Source organism: Dipteris shenzhenensis, chromosome 8 (assembly GCF_047967505.1).
Source record: "Dipteris shenzhenensis isolate YYH24624 ecotype China chromosome 8, Dip_SZ_1.0, whole genome shotgun sequence".
Lineage (NCBI taxonomy): Eukaryota > Viridiplantae > Streptophyta > Polypodiopsida > Gleicheniales > Dipteridaceae > Dipteris > Dipteris shenzhenensis.
The window spans coordinates 8,219,449-8,238,673 of NC_141603.1; the positions used below are offsets into that span (position 1 = coordinate 8,219,449).

At 39.7% G+C, this 19,225-nt stretch overlaps 1 protein-coding gene across 1 annotated transcript; it reads left to right on the forward strand.

Annotated features, from left to right (window-relative positions):
- Positions 1-618: 618 nt before the first annotated feature.
- On the forward strand, positions 619-2,431 carry LOC147899054 (UDP-glycosyltransferase 85A1-like). The gene is made up of 2 exons (XM_087378297.1): positions 619-1,087; positions 1,167-2,431. The coding sequence occupies exons 1-2, from the start codon at positions 619-621 to the stop codon at positions 2,135-2,137; spliced, it is 1,440 nt and encodes a 479-aa protein (XP_087234423.1). The 3' UTR covers positions 2,138-2,431.
- Positions 2,432-19,225: the final 16,794 nt, after the last annotated feature.

The window sequence follows — 19,225 nt, forward strand, 5'->3', positions numbered from 1 at the left end:
AAATGTAAGGGATCGCATGAATGGAAATAGAGAAAGGATATAATTTTTCAAAAAATAATGAGAAAAAAGTATTAACTTGGTGGAAAACCTACATACCCAATACTAAAGGCACCATGGGCCACATTTAGACTATCTTAACTTTTGATAAGAGCTTAACACCTAAGCATATTTTTCCTTTTTCATGCCTCTTTATTAGCTCTTTCCATGTAGAAAATAGGGGAGGGTGCTGACATCTTAAAGGCACCCGCCTCTTTACTAGCCCCCTTACCCTATGTGAAGAAGAAGTGCTTGTATGTGCAGCTATTCCTCCTCATTGTTAGAGTGTGCTTCCTTCGTCATTGTCATCATGGAGCAGGTCATCATCTTGGATTGCAAGCATTGCGAGTGTCTGCATCATTTGTAGCCACTGGTGGATGCAAAGGCCGATTGCCATAGACGTAGCTGCATGTGCTGAAACGATTTGAGGATCTATATTGGCCGATTGGAGTTTTTAAGGAAGCAAGCAGAGAGCAAACTGGTGCGAGGGACCTCGAGTTGGAGGCGAGAGTAGACTGGAGCGCGAGAGGAGCAGAAACTATTGCGCAGGATCTTGGCCAATTCACGGCTATGGCTTGTGAGATGGCGCACGTCTTGCTTGTTCCATGGTCTGCTCAGGGGCATATCACCCCTATGCTCCATCTCGCCCACCTGCTCTCCTCCGCCGGTTTCCTCACCACCCTCGTCTACTCCTCCCGCACCCACTCTCGCTTACTCCACGCTGCCTCTCCCGATCTTTCCCACCCCCTTATCCATATTGATATCATCCCCGATGGGTTGCCTTCCGACCTTTCCTACACTCCTTCCATTGACGAAACCCTCGCATCCATCCCCTTGATGCAAACCGGCCTCGAGCAGCTCGTGGCCGGGATCGTGCAAGGGGACCACCCTCCGACTTGTCTCATCTCTAACACCTTGTGCCCTTGGACGCGTGCCGTCACCGAAAAATTTCGTATCCCAAGAGTGGAGATGTGGTCGAGCTTGGCCAGCATTTATTGCGTTGGTTTTTATTTTTCTCGCCTTGTGGAAGAAGGGTTGGTACCTTTCAAAGGTAAGATCGTAGACGACTTGCACTAGAAAAGTGATTTGATATGAGCTCGCCACTAACAAACATGCATTGTTGTTTCAAGGTCGACGAGAGGAGACATGGGTGACTTGCATTCCTGGTGTTCCTCCAATGAGGGCTTCGGATTATCCGAAAGAAATTTTGTCAGAAACGCAGGAAACGGTAGACAGAACTCGGAAGCGCACAGAAGATTTTTACGGTAAGGCAAGGGAAGCAGACAGAGTACTTGTCAACAGCGTCTACGAGCTGGAGAGCAGCGCCTTTGACGCACTACAAGCCGAACAGGTTCGTGCATATGCGGTGGGGCCTTTGTTTCTACAGAATCCGAACAAAGCCGAAGCAGAAACGCCTTTAAAAGCAGCACGGACTAGCATGTACAAGGAGGACCACACATGTATACGATGGCTTGACGGCAAACCAGCTGAGTCCACTCTGTATGTAGCCTTTGGAAGCGAGTCGAGGATGTCCGAGAATGATATCCAGGAGCTGGCAATGGGGCTGGAAGCCAGCGAGCATAACTTTTTGTGGGTGATAAGGCCAGGATCTGTGGTTGGGGAGAGGTCCAGTAAGTTGGTTTCCGAGCTTTTGCCTGATGGATTCCAAGAGAGGACACAACAGAGAGGTTTGATAGTGTCTTGGGCTCCCCAGACAGCAGTGTTGAATCATTCTGCAGTTGGGGGCTTTCTGAGCCATTGTGGGTGGAACTCTACCCTGGAGACATTGTGGTTTGGGGTTCCCATCATAGCTTGGCCCCAAAGAGGAGATCAAAGCATGAACAAGAAGTTCGTAGACGAGGACTGGCAGGTGGGCATTGCAGTGGAGAGAGATGAAGGGGGCACAGTCGGAAGGGCTGCCATAGAGAAGGCAATCAGGGCTCTCATGCAAGGTGAGCAAGGCTTACACTCTAGGAGGAAAGTTTTGGAGCTCAGAGACGTCTTGGTCAAAGCTACTCAACAGGGAGGTTCATCAAGAACCAACTTAGAAACGTTCATAGATGATCTCAGGTCATGGTCAAGCTACGCCAAAAACATTTAGAAATGACCTCCCCCACCTCTCCATAGCTTGTTAGACCCACAACCTTGAGCCATGAGTGGCGTGAGTGAGCACACTGTCGCTCCAACACCGGTATGCTTTCGCAATTTCTAGTCTGAGCAAGTACCTTTACATGAAATCCAGAGGTGTATCAATAATCTTTAGTTCAAAAGATGATACATAATTAGCTCAAAAAATGGTACATAGTGGGTCTCTCGTACTCCAAATTTCAGAATTCCACCTAGGAATATCAGAACGGAGCTGAATTTAATGCATTCTGTAGGTAATTTTTTATGCACATATCACATGTATCTGAAGTGTTTCTAAAGATAAGACTCTTTAGCGTTCTCAACAATGTGTGCGTAGATTTAAGTAGCTACAAAGTAAGAGCTCTTAGCTCAAATCTTTCTACAGTAGGTTGTTTGAGGCATATGGTGAAGAGAATGCAAGCTGAGAAGAGTAACAAAAATCCTTGCGTAATCGATGGTTTGCTACATCAAGATTCAATTCAAGAGTTTTCTCGTTAGGGACGTCTAAGGAAATTGCCTTGTGCAACCATCTCCTTGCTCTGCTCCTCCTTGCCATGGTTCTCATTCATACTCAGCCCTGGCGATGGTTCTCATTCAGATATAGGCAGACTACAATGCAACCGTCCACCTTGGAACATGGATACGTGAGCCTCCTTAAAATCGACAACCATCTCTTTGTTGCTGAGCACCTCCCAAACCTGCATCAGCATTGCTCATGCTTTCAGCTCCTCCCTCAATAGGCCCCCCGATCCAAATCTTGACACACTCTTCAACTTGAAACTATCCAAAAGAATGTGTTCCAAGACTCATTCCTTGTCTCCAGCGTCCTGCTCTTGCCTTTGATATCCTGCCAATAGCTAGGAGGGAATCACTTCTCAAAGGTTCAAAAGCACTACGACATAGCTCAGGTAGAGATACATGCCTTTGAAACTCTTGTCCCACAGCCATTCTTACCAAAATACCTCCTTACAATCCAACATTTGACAGCATTCGATAGCATATCCTCGCATTCATAAACGCGTATCCACATTCTGTGATCAGGCAAAACTGGAATAAAGCTAATTGCAGATCTCATTAACTTGTTCGGAAAGGCCCTTGCATTACTAACTATTGAGCTTTACGTTTCTTGTTGGTGTTTGGTTTCAAACGACGTTATCCTCTGCATCGTGGGATAAAGCCATGTCCATGCCAAGATGGTCCGGCTTTTGGACGTCTTCCATGGTAAGAGGATGGAGGATGAGGCTTCATGCGACCTTTAGCTAGCCACTTGATATAATCAAGAATTTCAAAAGCTGCACCTTCTAATTAATCTCGGCGCTCTCCAAAAGTTCGAGAGTTTGATGAACCTTCCCTACAATTCTGCATTTTTTGCAGGTAGCCAGGGATTGATGGCGGCAGTAGATTGAGTGCAGGGGAAGGCATGCCATGTGGGCAAGGAAAAGCGATGGCAAGGAGCTTGCACTCCACGTGGCATAACCTTTGAGTGGCACGTGGCGAGCAAGGAGCTTGCACTCGACGTGGCATAACCTTTGAGTGGCACGTGGCAACTTGCGATTTGCTGCGGACGTAAAAGACACTCGTATGTACAAGACTCCAAAATAGAAGATTTACATCAAACATATGGATGTGTAAGTTCACACAATTCGCAGCATGAGTTTCTTTCTTTTTTTCTTGTCTCTCTGTCAAAATGGGTTCTTGTTGAATGCCGTCTATGCATGCCTTGCAGGGATGCCAAAAAATGCACGCAATTGACTATTCAGCCGCTCATAGGTGATCAGTCTGATATCCTGAATCTCGCCTAAATAAGGGTTTCTCTGAGGGTGGAGACTTGCATTTTTGTGTTTCCTCACCGAGATCGTTCTTTTGATGGAGACCCATTTCAAAGGCCGAAACATCTGAACGCTCATCCCCACAAATTGCGTAATTTGCACTATCCTTGACTAGTTGCTGCCCAACAAAAGGTTGTTCAACCCTCTTGTGCATGACCATGGAGAAGTTTGCACTATCGTCAATGAAACCTGCACGGCGGTCAAGGAACATATATACGGCCATTCCTCTTTTACAATGACTTGAAGCCTTTTTTTAATCGAGGGGTGTTTCAAGCCCACAACTCTAGAACCCTCCATTGGAAATAAAATTGATGAACATGTTAGCTCCTGGGTCACCGCTAAGGACGCCTACGATTTCTCCTTATGAGGCACCTGTATGAAAGTGAAAGTTGAAATGGATTGGACATCATCTATCAAGTCAAGGTAGAGTTCAAGTGTCCCTTCCAAAGGTTACATGCATCCTTTGACCTTCCATCTCCTCCCCCGCAAAGCTTAGTGTCTTTCCACCTCCATTTGTTTGTTTGCCTCCTCCTCCAAATTAGGGAGAGTCCTCCTTTATGACATGTGGCAACTCTTCTTCTACCACGTGTCCTCTTTCTCATATGTGGTTAATAGGTTAATAGATAGATAGATAGATAGATAGAAGTGCGACAAAAGGCACAAAATGAACAAAAACTCTCTTCTCCACCCTTTGCATTTAGTCTTAGAAGGGCTCTCTCAAATATTTTGTAGAGAGAACCTAGTCATCTCATCAAATATTGGCTAGGATAATATTTAGAATGATATGATATACTCCATGATGGTACTCATCGCATCAAATATTGGCTAGGACAATATTGTAAAGAATTTGGTATCACTATAGTACAACAATGCAATTTCAACCACAAAGATAAATAAGAGATTCCATCAAGTACAGTGAGAGATATGAAGACAAAAAGCTCTTTCATGGTGCCTTGAGGATATGGGAGACATAGGGGAGGTTAACCTAACTAAACAATTAGAAAAAACTTTTAAAATTCACATAAAGAAGAGAGAGAGAGAGAGAGAGAGAGAGAGAGAGCATATACGAACATCAAATTGGAAGGAGTAACAACTTTTTGAAGATGCATATGTAGCACATGACAATGCAATTTCAGCCAACAAGAAAATATACAAGGGATTCTAGCGACACAAGGAATAGAAGTTATGAAACTCATGAGGGATTCTAGCAACACAAGAAAGAGGGATTATGAAACTCACAATAAAAAAGAAAGTGTAGAGAGAGAGAGAGAGAGAGAGAGAGAGAGAGCGCAAGAGCTTGATGAAGATGCATTATTTCAATAGTTTCATATGTAGAACATGATAATGCAATTTCAATCACCAAGACAACATATGAGGGATTTCAACAAGGTGAGAGACAAATGAAGACAAAAAGCTATGAATGCCCCAAAACCCCCAAAATGATTGTAAACATGGATGGGCTTACAGTCATTTTGGGGGTTTTAAGGCATTCTGAGCTCATTTCGAGTGTCAAAATTGCATAATTATGCATCCTTCATAAAGTTTTGGCTTTCATACCAAGACTCGGTTTATTAGTTTATATGATTTGATTGAAAAATCTCACCAAAATTCGGGGAGTGCCCAAAAAGCTCACAACAAAAAGCTCACCAAAGAATCACACCCTTTTTTTAGCACATTAGAATCCTCAGAAAGCATTCTCATGTACTCCAAAAACAAAGAGAGGCTTCAATTGTTTCCCTCTAGCTTTGGTAGCTCCTCTCCCACTTCTCTTAAACCAACTCTCACACTCTCTTATACTCACTCATAGAATTGGACCTAGAGAGTGACTTCCTACTTTTGACAAGGTTCCCGATCTCTCCCAGTAGTGAGTACCACCCCACCTCCAATAAAGTATTTTATAGTTATTTCACGATGTTGTCCATAAAGAGAGCCTTCTTTGTTCTTGTATAAGTATCTTTATGATTGAGAATCTCTCATTCATATGACATTTTAAAAATGTGCAGATGAGGAGGCCATATGTTTCTTTGATTCACTTCTTTTGTTAACAAAAAATCTTTGATTCACTTCTTGTACACAATATTTGCAATAAGCGGCGAGTGGGTCCCAATGACATTAGGACTATATTCATGGGTGACAATGCAGTCCCTACAACACAAACTACATAAATTGGCCAAAAATGAGTTGCACGACATTTTAGAACACTGGAGAGGAAGAATTGTTGCTTTTGCAATGTGCAAGAAGAAAATGTATGCCACGGCTCAACACATTTATATACCAACACATGAAGAAAGGAAGCCACATATTCCTTGATATTGTAAGGCAATGCTTCTTTTAAATAGGTTTTCATGCTGTGTTCTTTTGCAATTCGTAGGCTTATAGAATGTGTCTTCTCCTAAGAGATGCATTTCAACCCAATTTGATTAGATTCCAATGGAAAGTATCACAGGGCTTCTCGAAGGGTATCATGCTTGATATGGGAGTAGAAATTTAAGTAAATGTAATCGATGCAAAGTCTTGAAAGAAAAATTATTTATTTTCACAATCACAAGTGCATGTTGCCAGGTCAAAAAGGACTCTTCGACTTCCAAAGTCTGATAGTCGAGAGTGGATTATTCCACACATACAAACATTAGAAGCTAATAGCATAAAGATGGAAAATGTTATACTTGATCAAATGAAGTCAACATTTGGTTGGAAAAAATCCACATAAGTGGATAATGCTTGTGGATGTATTTGTGGGCTTCTTTGCAAACAAAGAGCCTCTTAACAAGACTAAAACATTGTTTGTTACAAAATACCTCTCAATGATTTTAGAAGAAGCATGTTTTATATAGTGGAATGAAAATATTTTAAAGATTGGTTGGAGAGACTCCACATGTACTCTCCTCCCTAAAGACATTAAAGTTTCATATATCTTTTCGATACCTATAGCTTAAAGGGTAGTGGGTTTGCCTAGAGAAACCCAATGACTTGAGAGTATCATTGTATAGGGATGTAGTCTAATGCACTATAAGTCAAGTTGGTCAGTTGGGGACCATAGCAATCAACTTCAAGAAGATAAGACATCTGTTTTGCTGAAATTCATTCTAGACAAGATACCTATGAGAAGGAGATCCAATAGATTGATGTGCTTCAAGGATTTGTAAAATCATCACATTTAATTTTTGTAGTATTACTTTCCATGCGAGAAATATGAATATAAGTAATTTTTCTCGTACTTTTCATGGATTGGAATAATTAACATATCAAATGCAAGTGCCACTTTTAATAGAGATCCAAAAGAGTTTGATTCTCTATAAAGTCTATTCCTCTATAAAGAGTATGTTGTTCTACTCCCCTATTCACACTACCTATTAATTAAAGTCGTTCTACTCCCCTTTGCAATCCCCTCCCTCTCTGCTTCTCCTCCCTCGATATCTCCACCTCCCTTGCCTCTCCTTCCCTCCCCTCTCCCTCACTTGTCCCCCTCTCTATCTTGGCAACTTGGCTCTCCCTCCCTCTGTGCCTTGGCTCTCCCTCTCTACCTCTCCTCTCTTATAAAGCCGTTGTGCGAGGAACCTTCTCAAACGGTGAACTCTCTAGAACCTTCTAGAATGGCAACTCTCTAGAACACTTAATTTCAACATCTACGATGCTCCCTTTTTCCATCTGCAACTACTCCACTCCCACTATATCTAATTAATTCAAGAATAAAAGTCATTGTGGGGGCCTATATAGTAGCTATGAAAAGTTCTATAAAAAGGCAAACTCTTTAATGAAGTAAAAATAATTGAAGAATATTAAACTTCCTTTGTTTAATATTGAAAATTACATCAAAGTATTGAACAAGGCCTTTTGTCCATCTTAAAAATATATAACTGGTTTAGTATTTTCTTCTCCTTGTGGAATTTTTGCATGTATTTAGTGTTGAACCTTAAACAACTAGTGGACCTTCCATATTGGAAACCCCTTTTTCTCCATGAGGTTAAGTGTGTATATTAGCCTATGTCCTCATAATGATGGACTCATTTTTTAATAACCTCTTTTTCTTGAACATTAGGCTACTCTTTTCTTTTGTATTTATTTTGTTCCTTTGCCTGGAGTTTGTGTTCCCTACAAGGAGTTTCTTTTTCTTCCACCTATTTTTAATTCCTTAAGAAAAACATACTTCTTCTCCAACCTCTTCCTTTTAGTGGCTTGGAGGTTTGAAGAATTTTGCTTCCAATGACTTCTCAAGATGGTCTCCTGAAGCTGTAAGAGAGGAATGACATCACTCTACCTTGGCAATTTTGTACCCTTGACAAAAGCACTTTGAAATTGTATTTAGGTTCGAGTGTATATAGAGAAGAAAAATAGATTAACTCTCTATATCATCACTTTTGAAAGAGATATAACAAGAGTAGCTCTTCAATAAATCCCCAAGAAAAAAAGATTGAATAACCCCTATTTTCCATCTTGAAAAATCTATAAGTAGTTTAATGTTTTCTTCTCCTTGTGGATTTTTTGCATGTTTCTATTGTCAATAAAACCTATAACAAGTGGACATCCATTATCTCTATGAGGTTGACCTTTAAGAATAAGTATCCTATGTTCCTTGTGACAATGGCCCCCTTCTTTAGTTGTTTTTTCTTCCCTCTTTTCTCTTTTGTAGTTCATTTGTTCTTCTTCTCGAATCTTGTCTTCAATAGGAGTGTCTTTTTCTTCCCACCTATTTTTTTGTCCTCAAAAAAATATAATTTCTTCTCTAAACTCTTCCTTTTAGTGGCTTGGAAGTTTGAATGATTTTGCTCCTTAAGACTTCTCAAGTAGTCTCTTGAAGTCTAGAGGACTAACACCACCTTGTTTTGGCATCTTGTAGCTCTTTACAAGAACACTTTGAAATGGTATTTTAACATGCACCACATCATCTTCATAGAGTTAGCTTAGTTTGATGCCCAAGTTTTGTACTTGGACTTAACGTCTATACATGTTTTCTTTCTCCATATCCAAAGTGTTATTTATCTTCTTATGTGTGCGTGTTAAAGAAGGATATAGTGAATGTGGTATTTTGGCACATCTTCTGCACTAAATGTTTTGTGTTCTCAATTTTTGATTATAAGGACATTGATTTATCTACATGCTATTTTTGTTGTGCTATGCTATAAACAAGCTTGGTTGTTTTCCAACATGGTATCACATCCATCCTTCATGGCAAAGCCAAGTAGCCAACTCCAAAGATCTACTTTGAAGATGACTGAAGGTGGAGGCCTTTTCTCCAAGAAAGAAAGGCGACTAAAATTTAGAAGGTGTGAACTCATCAAGAGAGGTTTGTGATGAAAGTCTTCAAGGTTTGCAAAGGCTTCAAGGTTCAAAGTATTTTTAAGGAATGTACAAAGGTATCCAAATTATGTAAGGATCTTGGTCTCATGTATGTGGCTTTAGTAAAGTTTATAGTAGTCAATTTCAAATAAGAAATTTGACTTATTACTATTATGGTTTTGTGCATGGTGCTTGCAAGTCTTGTTCAAACAAAGGATATGTAAAGTCGGAAGATATAGTTTTAAAGCCAACTAAGGATGCAAGGGAGTGTGATGTCAATATTGTTGTGGACAAACAAATATTTGATGGGCCAAAGAGTGATGACTTCATAAGGATGTTGCTTATTGTAGGGGACAACTTTGCTATACCTACAGAAGATAAGAATGAAAAAGGCATAGACTTTTACCTTCTAAAATGTTATAGCCCCAAAAAATTCGCTAAAATGAAACTAAAATATGGATGGGGTGAAACATGTGAGCGGGGGTTATACTATGTCAATGGGTGGTGCTTTAATGGGAATGTCCTTCCTCTGCGTCAAACCAAGAGCTAGTTGGTGTTTCTCGAATAGCTCTTTACCGAGTGGTTTGGTAAAGTTATCTGCAACATTCTTTTTGCTATCACAATGCTATAGTGTGATGTCACCAAGTAACACTCTTTCTCTGATGAAGTGCTCTCTGACATCAATGTGCTTTGTCCTGGAGTAATATACTGGATTCTTGGCCAAAATGCTTGAGCTGATTGATTATCACAGTATATTGTTGTTGGCTTTGACTCATCGAAGCAATCTGTTTCTGACAATAGTCTTTTGAGCCATATAGCCTCACATGCACCTATAGTGAGTGCTCTATATTCTGCTTCAGTCGAAGACAAAGAAACAGTTGGTTGATACAGCACCTTGACCAATGAAAAATGCATATCCCTGTGTGGATCTCCTGGTCTCATGATCTCTAACATAGTCACTGTCATAGTATCCATGCAACCGTGGATGACTTCCTCTGTATTCTATCCCAAACTATCTTATACCTCTGATGTATCTCAAGACTCTTTTGGCTTCATTCCACTGAGACTATTTTGGATTTGTTATAAACTATGCTAGTGAGCTTACTGCATAACAGATATCTGGTCAAATATATAAGAGATCCGATGAGCTGCCTGTAGTACCTGTCATTGATTGTAGGCTTTTCTGAAACTTTAGTAAGTTTCAAACTCTATTCCATGGGAGTGGCTGCAATCTTGCGATCTGCCATATGAAACTTCTTAGGAGACTATCAACATACTTGAGCTGACTCATGAATGTGCTATCTGAATCTCTCCAGAACTCAATTCCAAGACAATAGTGCATAAGTCCAAGACCTTTCATGTCGAACTCTGCATATAAGTCTTGTTTTAGTTTTCTGATGAAGCTATCTTTGCTTCATGTCACAAAATCAGATCATCTACATACAAAAGTGCAATAGTAATGTCTTCCCCTTGAACTTTGTAGTAGAGAGTATGATCTACATTGGATTTCATGTATCCCAGATTAGCAAAATACTTGTCGATTCTACTATACCAACTTCTAGGTGCTTGCTTTAAGCCATAGAGACTTTTCTTGAGATGGCAAACCTTATTCTCTTTTCCTGGTTCAACATAACCTGCTGGTTGTTGCATGTAGACTTCCTCGTCTAGATAACCATTGAGAAATGCATTCTTGACATCGAGCTGGTACACATTCCATCTAATGAGTGTCGCTAGTGATATCAAGAACCATATGGAATCCATCTTTACTACTAGAGCATAAGTCTCATCATAGTCTTGACCATATTACTGTGCAAATCCTTTTGCAACTAGTCTAGCTTTGTATCTTTGAATACTTCCATTTGGATTGTACTTCACTTTGTATACCCATTTGCTTGCTATGGCCTTCTTTCTTGGTGGAAGGTTGCATCATTCCCAAGTATTATTCTTATACAAAGCATCCATTTCTTCATTCATAGTAGTTTGCCATTCTGGCTTCTCTACTGCATCTTCAAAGTACACTGGCTCTTCTGCAGGCATGATGGTAGTCATAAGATCATAGTTAGTGGTTTCAACCTGAATTGCTTTGCCTTTCTCAGCATATGTCAATTTGGCTGGTGGTCTGCTTTCCCTAGTAGACCGTCTGAGCTACTGTGGCTCTGCTTGGCGTGTTGTTGGTAATTCTTGCTCTTCTTCATCAACCTTTCCTATAGATGAATGTGAAGTGATGCTTCCATATCTTGTGTATTTGAGGTTTTCCATTATGATTCCTCATCAAAGATTACATCTCTGGAGATAATGACCTTGCGGTTGATGGGATCATACAACTTGGATGCTTTGCTTTCTTCACTGTAGCCAACCATGATGCATTTGCGTGACTTCACATCCAAATGATTAAAGTCTCATCCGAGGCTTGGAATTTGATATTGATGGAGTTGGAGGCTAAGAACATGATTGATCAAAGGGCAACACATTGAATGAGAGAATTGTGTGTATTGTTACAACTCAAAGCATGGCAATACACCTTTACATAGCATGCGTGCATATGGCCATAGCATACATGATGTGTATACATGCAATAGTAATGTTGCAAGTGTCAATGCATGTTGTTTGTTGCTGATGCATTAAGAGGGATATCAAAATATCAAATGCAAACTACACATGCTGCACACCTAATTAAAAAAAAAAACACTAGTGAGAGAAAGAGAGAGCTCTAGTGGATAGGCCATGGATGAGAGTGTATGTGTGTGTGTGCGTGCACGCTTGAGAGAGAGAGAGAGAGAGAGAGAGAGAGAGAGAGAGAGAGAGAGGAAGCATGCAAGAAAGCAATCATATTCTTAGCCTCCACCTCCATCAATATCATATTCCAAGCCTTGAATGAGTCTTTAAGGCTTTGCACCTTAAAGTATGCACTTGTGTGTTGAAAAGCCATGCAATTTCCTTCTATCAGTCTAGTGGAGCACTACTATGTTTTCGTGTAGCCCTTCAACTTTTTCCTTGAGGTAACCTCCAACTCTATCCTTTCGATCTAGTCTCTTACTACCCATTCTACCGCCATTCTACATACAATACTCATTCACATTTTGCCTCCACCTCCATATTCTTAGCCTTGCCTTGGGTGACACTATAAGACTTGGCACCTCAAAGTATGTGCAAAACAAGTGTGCTAAAGAGCTACATGAATTTGTCTATGTAGTCCACTAGAGCACTAAACTATAAGACTTGGCATCTAAAAGTATGCACGAAACTAGTGTGTTGAAGAGCTACATGAATTTCTCTATGCAATCCATTAGAGCACTACACTATTTTTGCTCAGCTCTCAATGCTTGCCTTGAGGTAGTCTCACTAGTCTATCCTTTAGATCTAGCTATCACTTATTCACATTTTACCTCATTTGCCTCATTTTATCCTTCCAAATCAAGGGTTTTTCCTAACCATGAGCAAGAGGAGGCATTCTCTTCAAGTAATTGAAGAGATAGAACAAACAATAGATGACAAGATGTATAACCTTCTCTTTAACACAGGTAACTCCTCAAAATTCCTATACATTAAAAAATCGTCAACAAACCTTTTGATCTTCATAAGCTTCATCATTATCCCATAAGGTCCAAGACTTCCTAGAAATTTATGATAGGATACCACAAGCTAGTGGCTATTGGTGGAGAATAATGTGCACTACTCTGATGTGCTAGAGGCAAGCTCTATTTCAAGATCCACTACAAGTCATAAATGGAGTGCCCTTCGGGATGAAGTGAAGAAGTCAAAGAGGAGTATCAATTTAATAAGGGACAGTGTCAGCTTATAGAAGCAAAAATAGGTCTTTTTGTTCTTTCAATGGATATCTTCATACTTTTCCCAAAGTGAACCAAGAGAGGAGTCAATAGCTTAGCCTAAGGTGGAGGTCGACGAAGCACTAGAAGAGTTTCTTGAGGAGGAGGAGAAGAGGACAAGCAAGGGGTATGATCTAGCCATGTTTAAAGAATAAAATCTAACCAAGGTGGGGGGCCCAAGAATTGATATTGAGGAGGAGCAGCAAGACCCCTTGCTATGTCTCCCAACTTTTCCAATGTACAACATCAATAGCAAATACTGTGTCTGTTGAATGATATAAAACATTTATTTGATTTGAGGGAAGAAGATTGTCTTGCTATTCTTGCAAGATGGGATAATAATGTAGGGGATTCATTGACAATGGAACATATCCTGTAGTAGCTCTTGACACACAAGGAGAAGATTTTATTAACAGATTAATTGCAAGACCCTATCACACAACTCTTTTTAGGGAATATGAAAGAGAAGGACTACAATAGAGGAGGAGTTCTTATGGATCCAGAGAAGAATGGGTATTGATGATGACAAGGTTCACATGCTGTAGAGCATGCTGAAGTTAAACCCAAGAACTCTATTGATCTCCATGAGGAATCGATACTTGAGAATGATGAAAATATATGGGTAAAAAATGGTACACAACTAAAATATTGTATACATATGAAGACTAAAATATCTTAAGCATAATACTTATTTTTATAGATTGACATTCAAGACATAGATAGCTTGGGTGGATTTTGTTAGGAACTAAATCCCGGTCACTTTATAGGCAAGTTCAACAATGAAACAAATGCTATCTATCCTAGAAAGACCATCGCGAGAGAGAGAGAGAGAGAGAGAGAGAGAGAGAGAGAGAGAGAGAGAGAGAGTGGTCATAATAGATCTTACACACACACACGCACACACTTACTATCCCTTTTTCCTTTTGACCATACTTATTACTTTTCTTCCTTTTATAATCCTTCGAAAACCCTTTTAAACCACCTTTCCCCCTTTCTCTCTCTCTCTCTCTCTCTCTCTCCAAAACTATTCCCTCACTCTTTCTTTACCCTTCTCTCCCCTTTCTTTCTCCTAAATTCCTTGTTTACCTACTTTTTCCCTATTTACCCTCATTTACCTAAGTTTTCCTTAATTCCCTAAATTTTTCCTTATACCCCTCCCCCTAAGTTCCCTTATTTTCTCCCTTTTGATTTTCCCTACTTTTTCCTAAATTTCCCTAAAATTTTCCTATTTTTTCCTAGTTTTCTCCATTTTCCCTACCTTTTTTCTAATTTTCTTCCTAAAATTTTCTCCTAATTTTTTATCTTTTACCTTTCCCCCCCCTCTTTTCCTAGTTTTCTTTATTTTTCTCCAATTTCCCCTAATTTTTTCCACTTTCTTTAGTTAAAAATTTCCTATTTTTTCTAATTTTTGCTAAATTTTTCATCCGAATTTCCTAACTTTTCCTATTTCCTAATTTTTGCCCTGTTTTCTTACCTCCTCTATTTTTCCTACTTTACGCTATTTTTTCTATTTTTCTCCCTATTTACTTCTCCCACATTTTTCCCTATTTCTTCTCCCTAACTAAATTTCCCCCCCTCCCATGAACTTCCATGAGCTTTCCACTCCCGACTACTCCTATTTCCTTACTAATACTTCCTTAAGTTTTCATTTTTCTTTAATTTATTTACTTTTTTCTAACTTTGCTCTCACTAACTAAACCCCCTTCTCTCCCTAACCAACTCGCACTCTAACCATTCCCTAACTACCCTAAACTAACTCCTATCCTGCCAATTGACCCCCCTTTTAAATTTAATTTCCCCCCTTAACCTTTTAATCAACCCCCCTCGGCTCTACTACACTCTTTTTTTCCACACTTACCTCTTTGACTCCCCCGACCTTCGGTTTCCATGCCCCTCACTCGCTTCCTTATCCCTCGATCTTCATGCCTACTCCCTCTCATTAAACTCGACTGCTTTGTGTACTATATAATAAAAAAACCCGTCTACCTACACCACCTCCTACCTCTATCCTACTAAGCCTCTCTTTTGGTTCTCTGCCCTCGCACTACAATCATCGTGTTTTGGCAGCCCCCATGCAGCACTGATGCCTGCTTATTGATTCCTCTACAATGAATTTTTGCCTTCCCTACCACCTCCTCGATTGTTGTGCTTCACAAACTGCTCGAGGCTCGAGCCACTCTCTCCCCCTCTGCACGTTAATCTTCCCCTCTCCCCGTACCATTGAACACTACCTCCTCCTCTGTCTCTTGCACTAGTAGTGCTCCTATAACTTTTCAACTTTGCCTCCTAAGTCCTAAGCCCTCGTTTACTGTGGTGCCATCATCACAAGCACCTTTCGTGCACAATCAATGAGACTGTGCCCCCGTCCTTCTCTGATCTCGTGGTCTTCCACCTCCGTCTACCCTCGCATGTCACTTATGGAGTTATGGAGTCATAGGTTCCTCTTTAGGCCTTATTGCATTATATTAAACCCCCCACCCCCTCCTCTTTTTAATCCACACTCCTCCCCTCTTTGGTCTTTACCTCTTTGTCTAAATTCCCCTATTTCAATATACTTATATCTAATTTCCTGCCCCTTAATTAACCCCCCCCTCTCTCCCTTTAGCTATTTTAGCTCCATTTTCCATTTAGCTTCATTTACTCCCTTTAGCTACATTTACCATTTTTTTAAAACCCTCTCTCTCTTGGCTATTCACTTCGTTATTTCCCTTTGCTTTTCATGCCCCACCTCCTCTAATCTCTCCCCCTCAAAACTAACATCTAATATTCATGTATGTTATTTTCCTCCTCTAAACCTCCCCCTTTAATCTATGGTCCTGTAACTTTCATTAATTTCCTCACACTTCACAAACCCCCCACCCCTCCTTATTCTCTTGTCTCGTGGGTTGTCATCTAGATCCAAATCTCTTTATTTTTTCCTTTTGGCTTACCTTTAATATTTATCACTTATATTCTCGTCTTCTAACCCCCTCCCTTTGTTTAAATTCTTTCTTCTTAATTACTCGTACAATTACACTTCCATCTTCATTAGTTCGGTTTCCCTCCACATCTTTTTACATTAATGCCCCTTCCCCATTATTTCCCCCCCCTTTTCCCCCCCTTTTTCTTTCTATTAATTTGTATTAATATTCCCTCTATTTTAAACTCAATTTGGCTTGGTTTTTTAATAACTTCAATTGCTAGCATCACTATTCCTCCTCCACACTTCTTCCATAAACTCCTCCCCTTCCACACTCTTCTCACCTACCCACTTTCTACAAAGGCTCAATATTTCTCTCTCTATAAGCTCTAAAGTCATTCCTCTACCCAAACAATGTTGTATTTACGTTAAGCTTGATAAGTGTATGGCCAAGTGAATTTTTATTGTGACTTCGATAACAAGGGAGGGATGCTTATGACACCTATCTTCTGAACTAAAGTTAAAACTGGTTCTTACTATTTTGCTTGTTGGATGGTGGCAGGTAGGCAGACTCCCCTCTTCAATAAAAGTGATGCTTGCCAGGACTTATCTAAGCTCAACTTCTATATAGTTTCCACAAAGTCATTTCTATAAAATGACCCACTATTTGTTTCCTTTATAAACAGGGATTCACCGACTTGTACAAACTTTTACGTTAATGCAATTAGTCCTATTCCATTGTCTAGCTTTGCTCTTTTGTCTTTTCACTATGTAAAGGGGTGTTGTCAAATCTTACACACACACACACACACACACAAGCCTAAGGTTATGGCCATAACAGATCTTACAGCACACAGAGAGAGAGAGGGAGGGGGAGGGGAGACAGAGTGAGGGATGGGAGACTTCAAAATTTCACCTTGTCACCTCAACATGTCTGCCATAAGGAACTATACACTATATAATGGCTTAAGATCTCTCCTATCAAATTACATGTATCATGAATGGACACCTCAAACTTTTCACCTTGTCACCTCAACATGTGTGCTATTATAAGAAACTATGCACTATACAATGGCTTAAGTTCTCTCCTATAAAAAAAGTATATAGTGGCTTAACCTCAACATTTCAGCATCTAACAATGCAACACCACTTAGATTTGAAGCTGGACAAATGACTTAAGGGATTGTTGACTTTGATAATTTTACCTTTATTAGCACCAAGTTATACTCCACCTACAATAGACAGATCAAATAATAAAGATAACAATCAAATAGAAAACAACATTTAAAAAATACATAAAGAAATCACTAGTATAACTATCACCTAAGATGCATGGTTGTCCTTTCACTTTCAATCAATATAGACAATGTCCCAAAACTATAGTCAAATACCCTTGGCATCTACACCAATCCACAAATTGTAGAGACTAATAAGATTAGCATCAATTATATTATATTAACTTCAAAGGAAACATATAGTTAGATCACCTTTTATATAAAAAAACCATTAACTGATGCTAACCCAATGGAAAGAAGGTATTCCAAGAATCCATTTGCTTCAAGCTTGTCCTCACAAAAAAGCATCATCTAAATCCTTGAGGACAAGTCCCCTCAATTCTATTTTGTAATTCATATTTATTATATCTATCAAACATGGTTGGCTTTGATGCAGAACAATGTGGATTTGCAGCTTCATGTTGTGGGCACTTGACTGGCTTGATTGCAATGTGAGTTTGGTGAAGACATGCATTTATGATTCTATCTTTTTAGATAAAACACTCTCATGTGATTCCTTATCTTCATATGGTCATCAACACTAGCAACATGAATATCCCCATAGAGTTGCTAAAGCGTACCCTTTTCAGCCTTCTATAATAATAAGATGCAAGTGTTATACACATTACCCTTGGAGAAAATCTTATAAAAAAATACAATAAGAAGCAATATCAAGCATCTTGTGCAATATTGGTTTGGAACACTTTGTTGATGCCCACTGACATTGTTTCATAATGATATTTTCCACTATGCCTAGGCCCACTTCCTGTCACTTGTTCATTGCATAGAATTTATAGGCTGCACTCCATCGGCTCCATAATCAAAGAGCTCAAAATCATGAGATGCTATGGACTAAGTATTTCATGCATGGGTAGGAGGTCCTAGCTCTGAGCATAGATGTTCAACCAAGCAGTATGCCATGGCTTCTCACCCACTTAAAGTACTACCACCATTGTGCCAACACACAAAGTAGGGACCCCATGAATACTGGGAATTGCCCCATCTTATGATGGCCACACTCTATCCAATATCTATGGGTGGATGAGAGGGAGATCACTCGCGAGTCATTTTTTGCTCATTTTTGGTGAGGTTTAGGGACTTTTCAGTATATTGGTATCTTGCATGACCCATAACTTATGCATTGCTCAACAGAATTTGGCAAACTTCAAGTTATAGTACACATTCTAAACTTAAACATGAGACCAAAAATTTATGGAATAAGGATTTGGAACGAGACCTTAAAGCATTACAAGTGCCATGTTACATGTGAAGCATGCATCTTGAAGACTATAAGGATATAGCAATTTATTCAAAAACATCAAATTTTTTTTTTGTACATACGTGAAAACAAGTAATCATTCAAAAGTACCCCATGTGAGCTTCTCCTCAACCCAAGGACACACCTAAATGAGAACATTAGGCAAGGATTAACAAGACTCCAATGTTGTGCTAAAATGATGCACACCCATTTGAGGGCACCCTCCATAACTTTTTTTTGATTTGTTGAAAACCAAAACGGATTGAAAATTTGGAATCCAAACTAGTGGGACTATTGCATGGTGGCCTTAAAACATTGACAGTTGTTGGTATTGGTATCTAGATTCACCCTAAAATGGAAGAAGCTGAAAATGTGTAATTTGTGCATGTGCAAAGATCTTCTAATAAATCCAACACTATTTACAATTTTGAATTGTTTCTTTTTCCATGCACTTGCTTGCTATATGGCTCATAAGCATGCAAAAGGTCATTGCATTTCATAATACACAGCATCAAACCCAATAGCGTGCCCTTTGGCCTATTTGTATTTTGAAGCATTTGAGGCCACATTGCACTTGTTTGGGATATCCAATTTTGTTGACGTGTATCATTGAACGGGGGGAAACCAGCGGTTGAAAATTTTGCTACTCCTGTGAATTTTGAATTTTCACACCTTCCACCCATCAAATATTAGAAGAT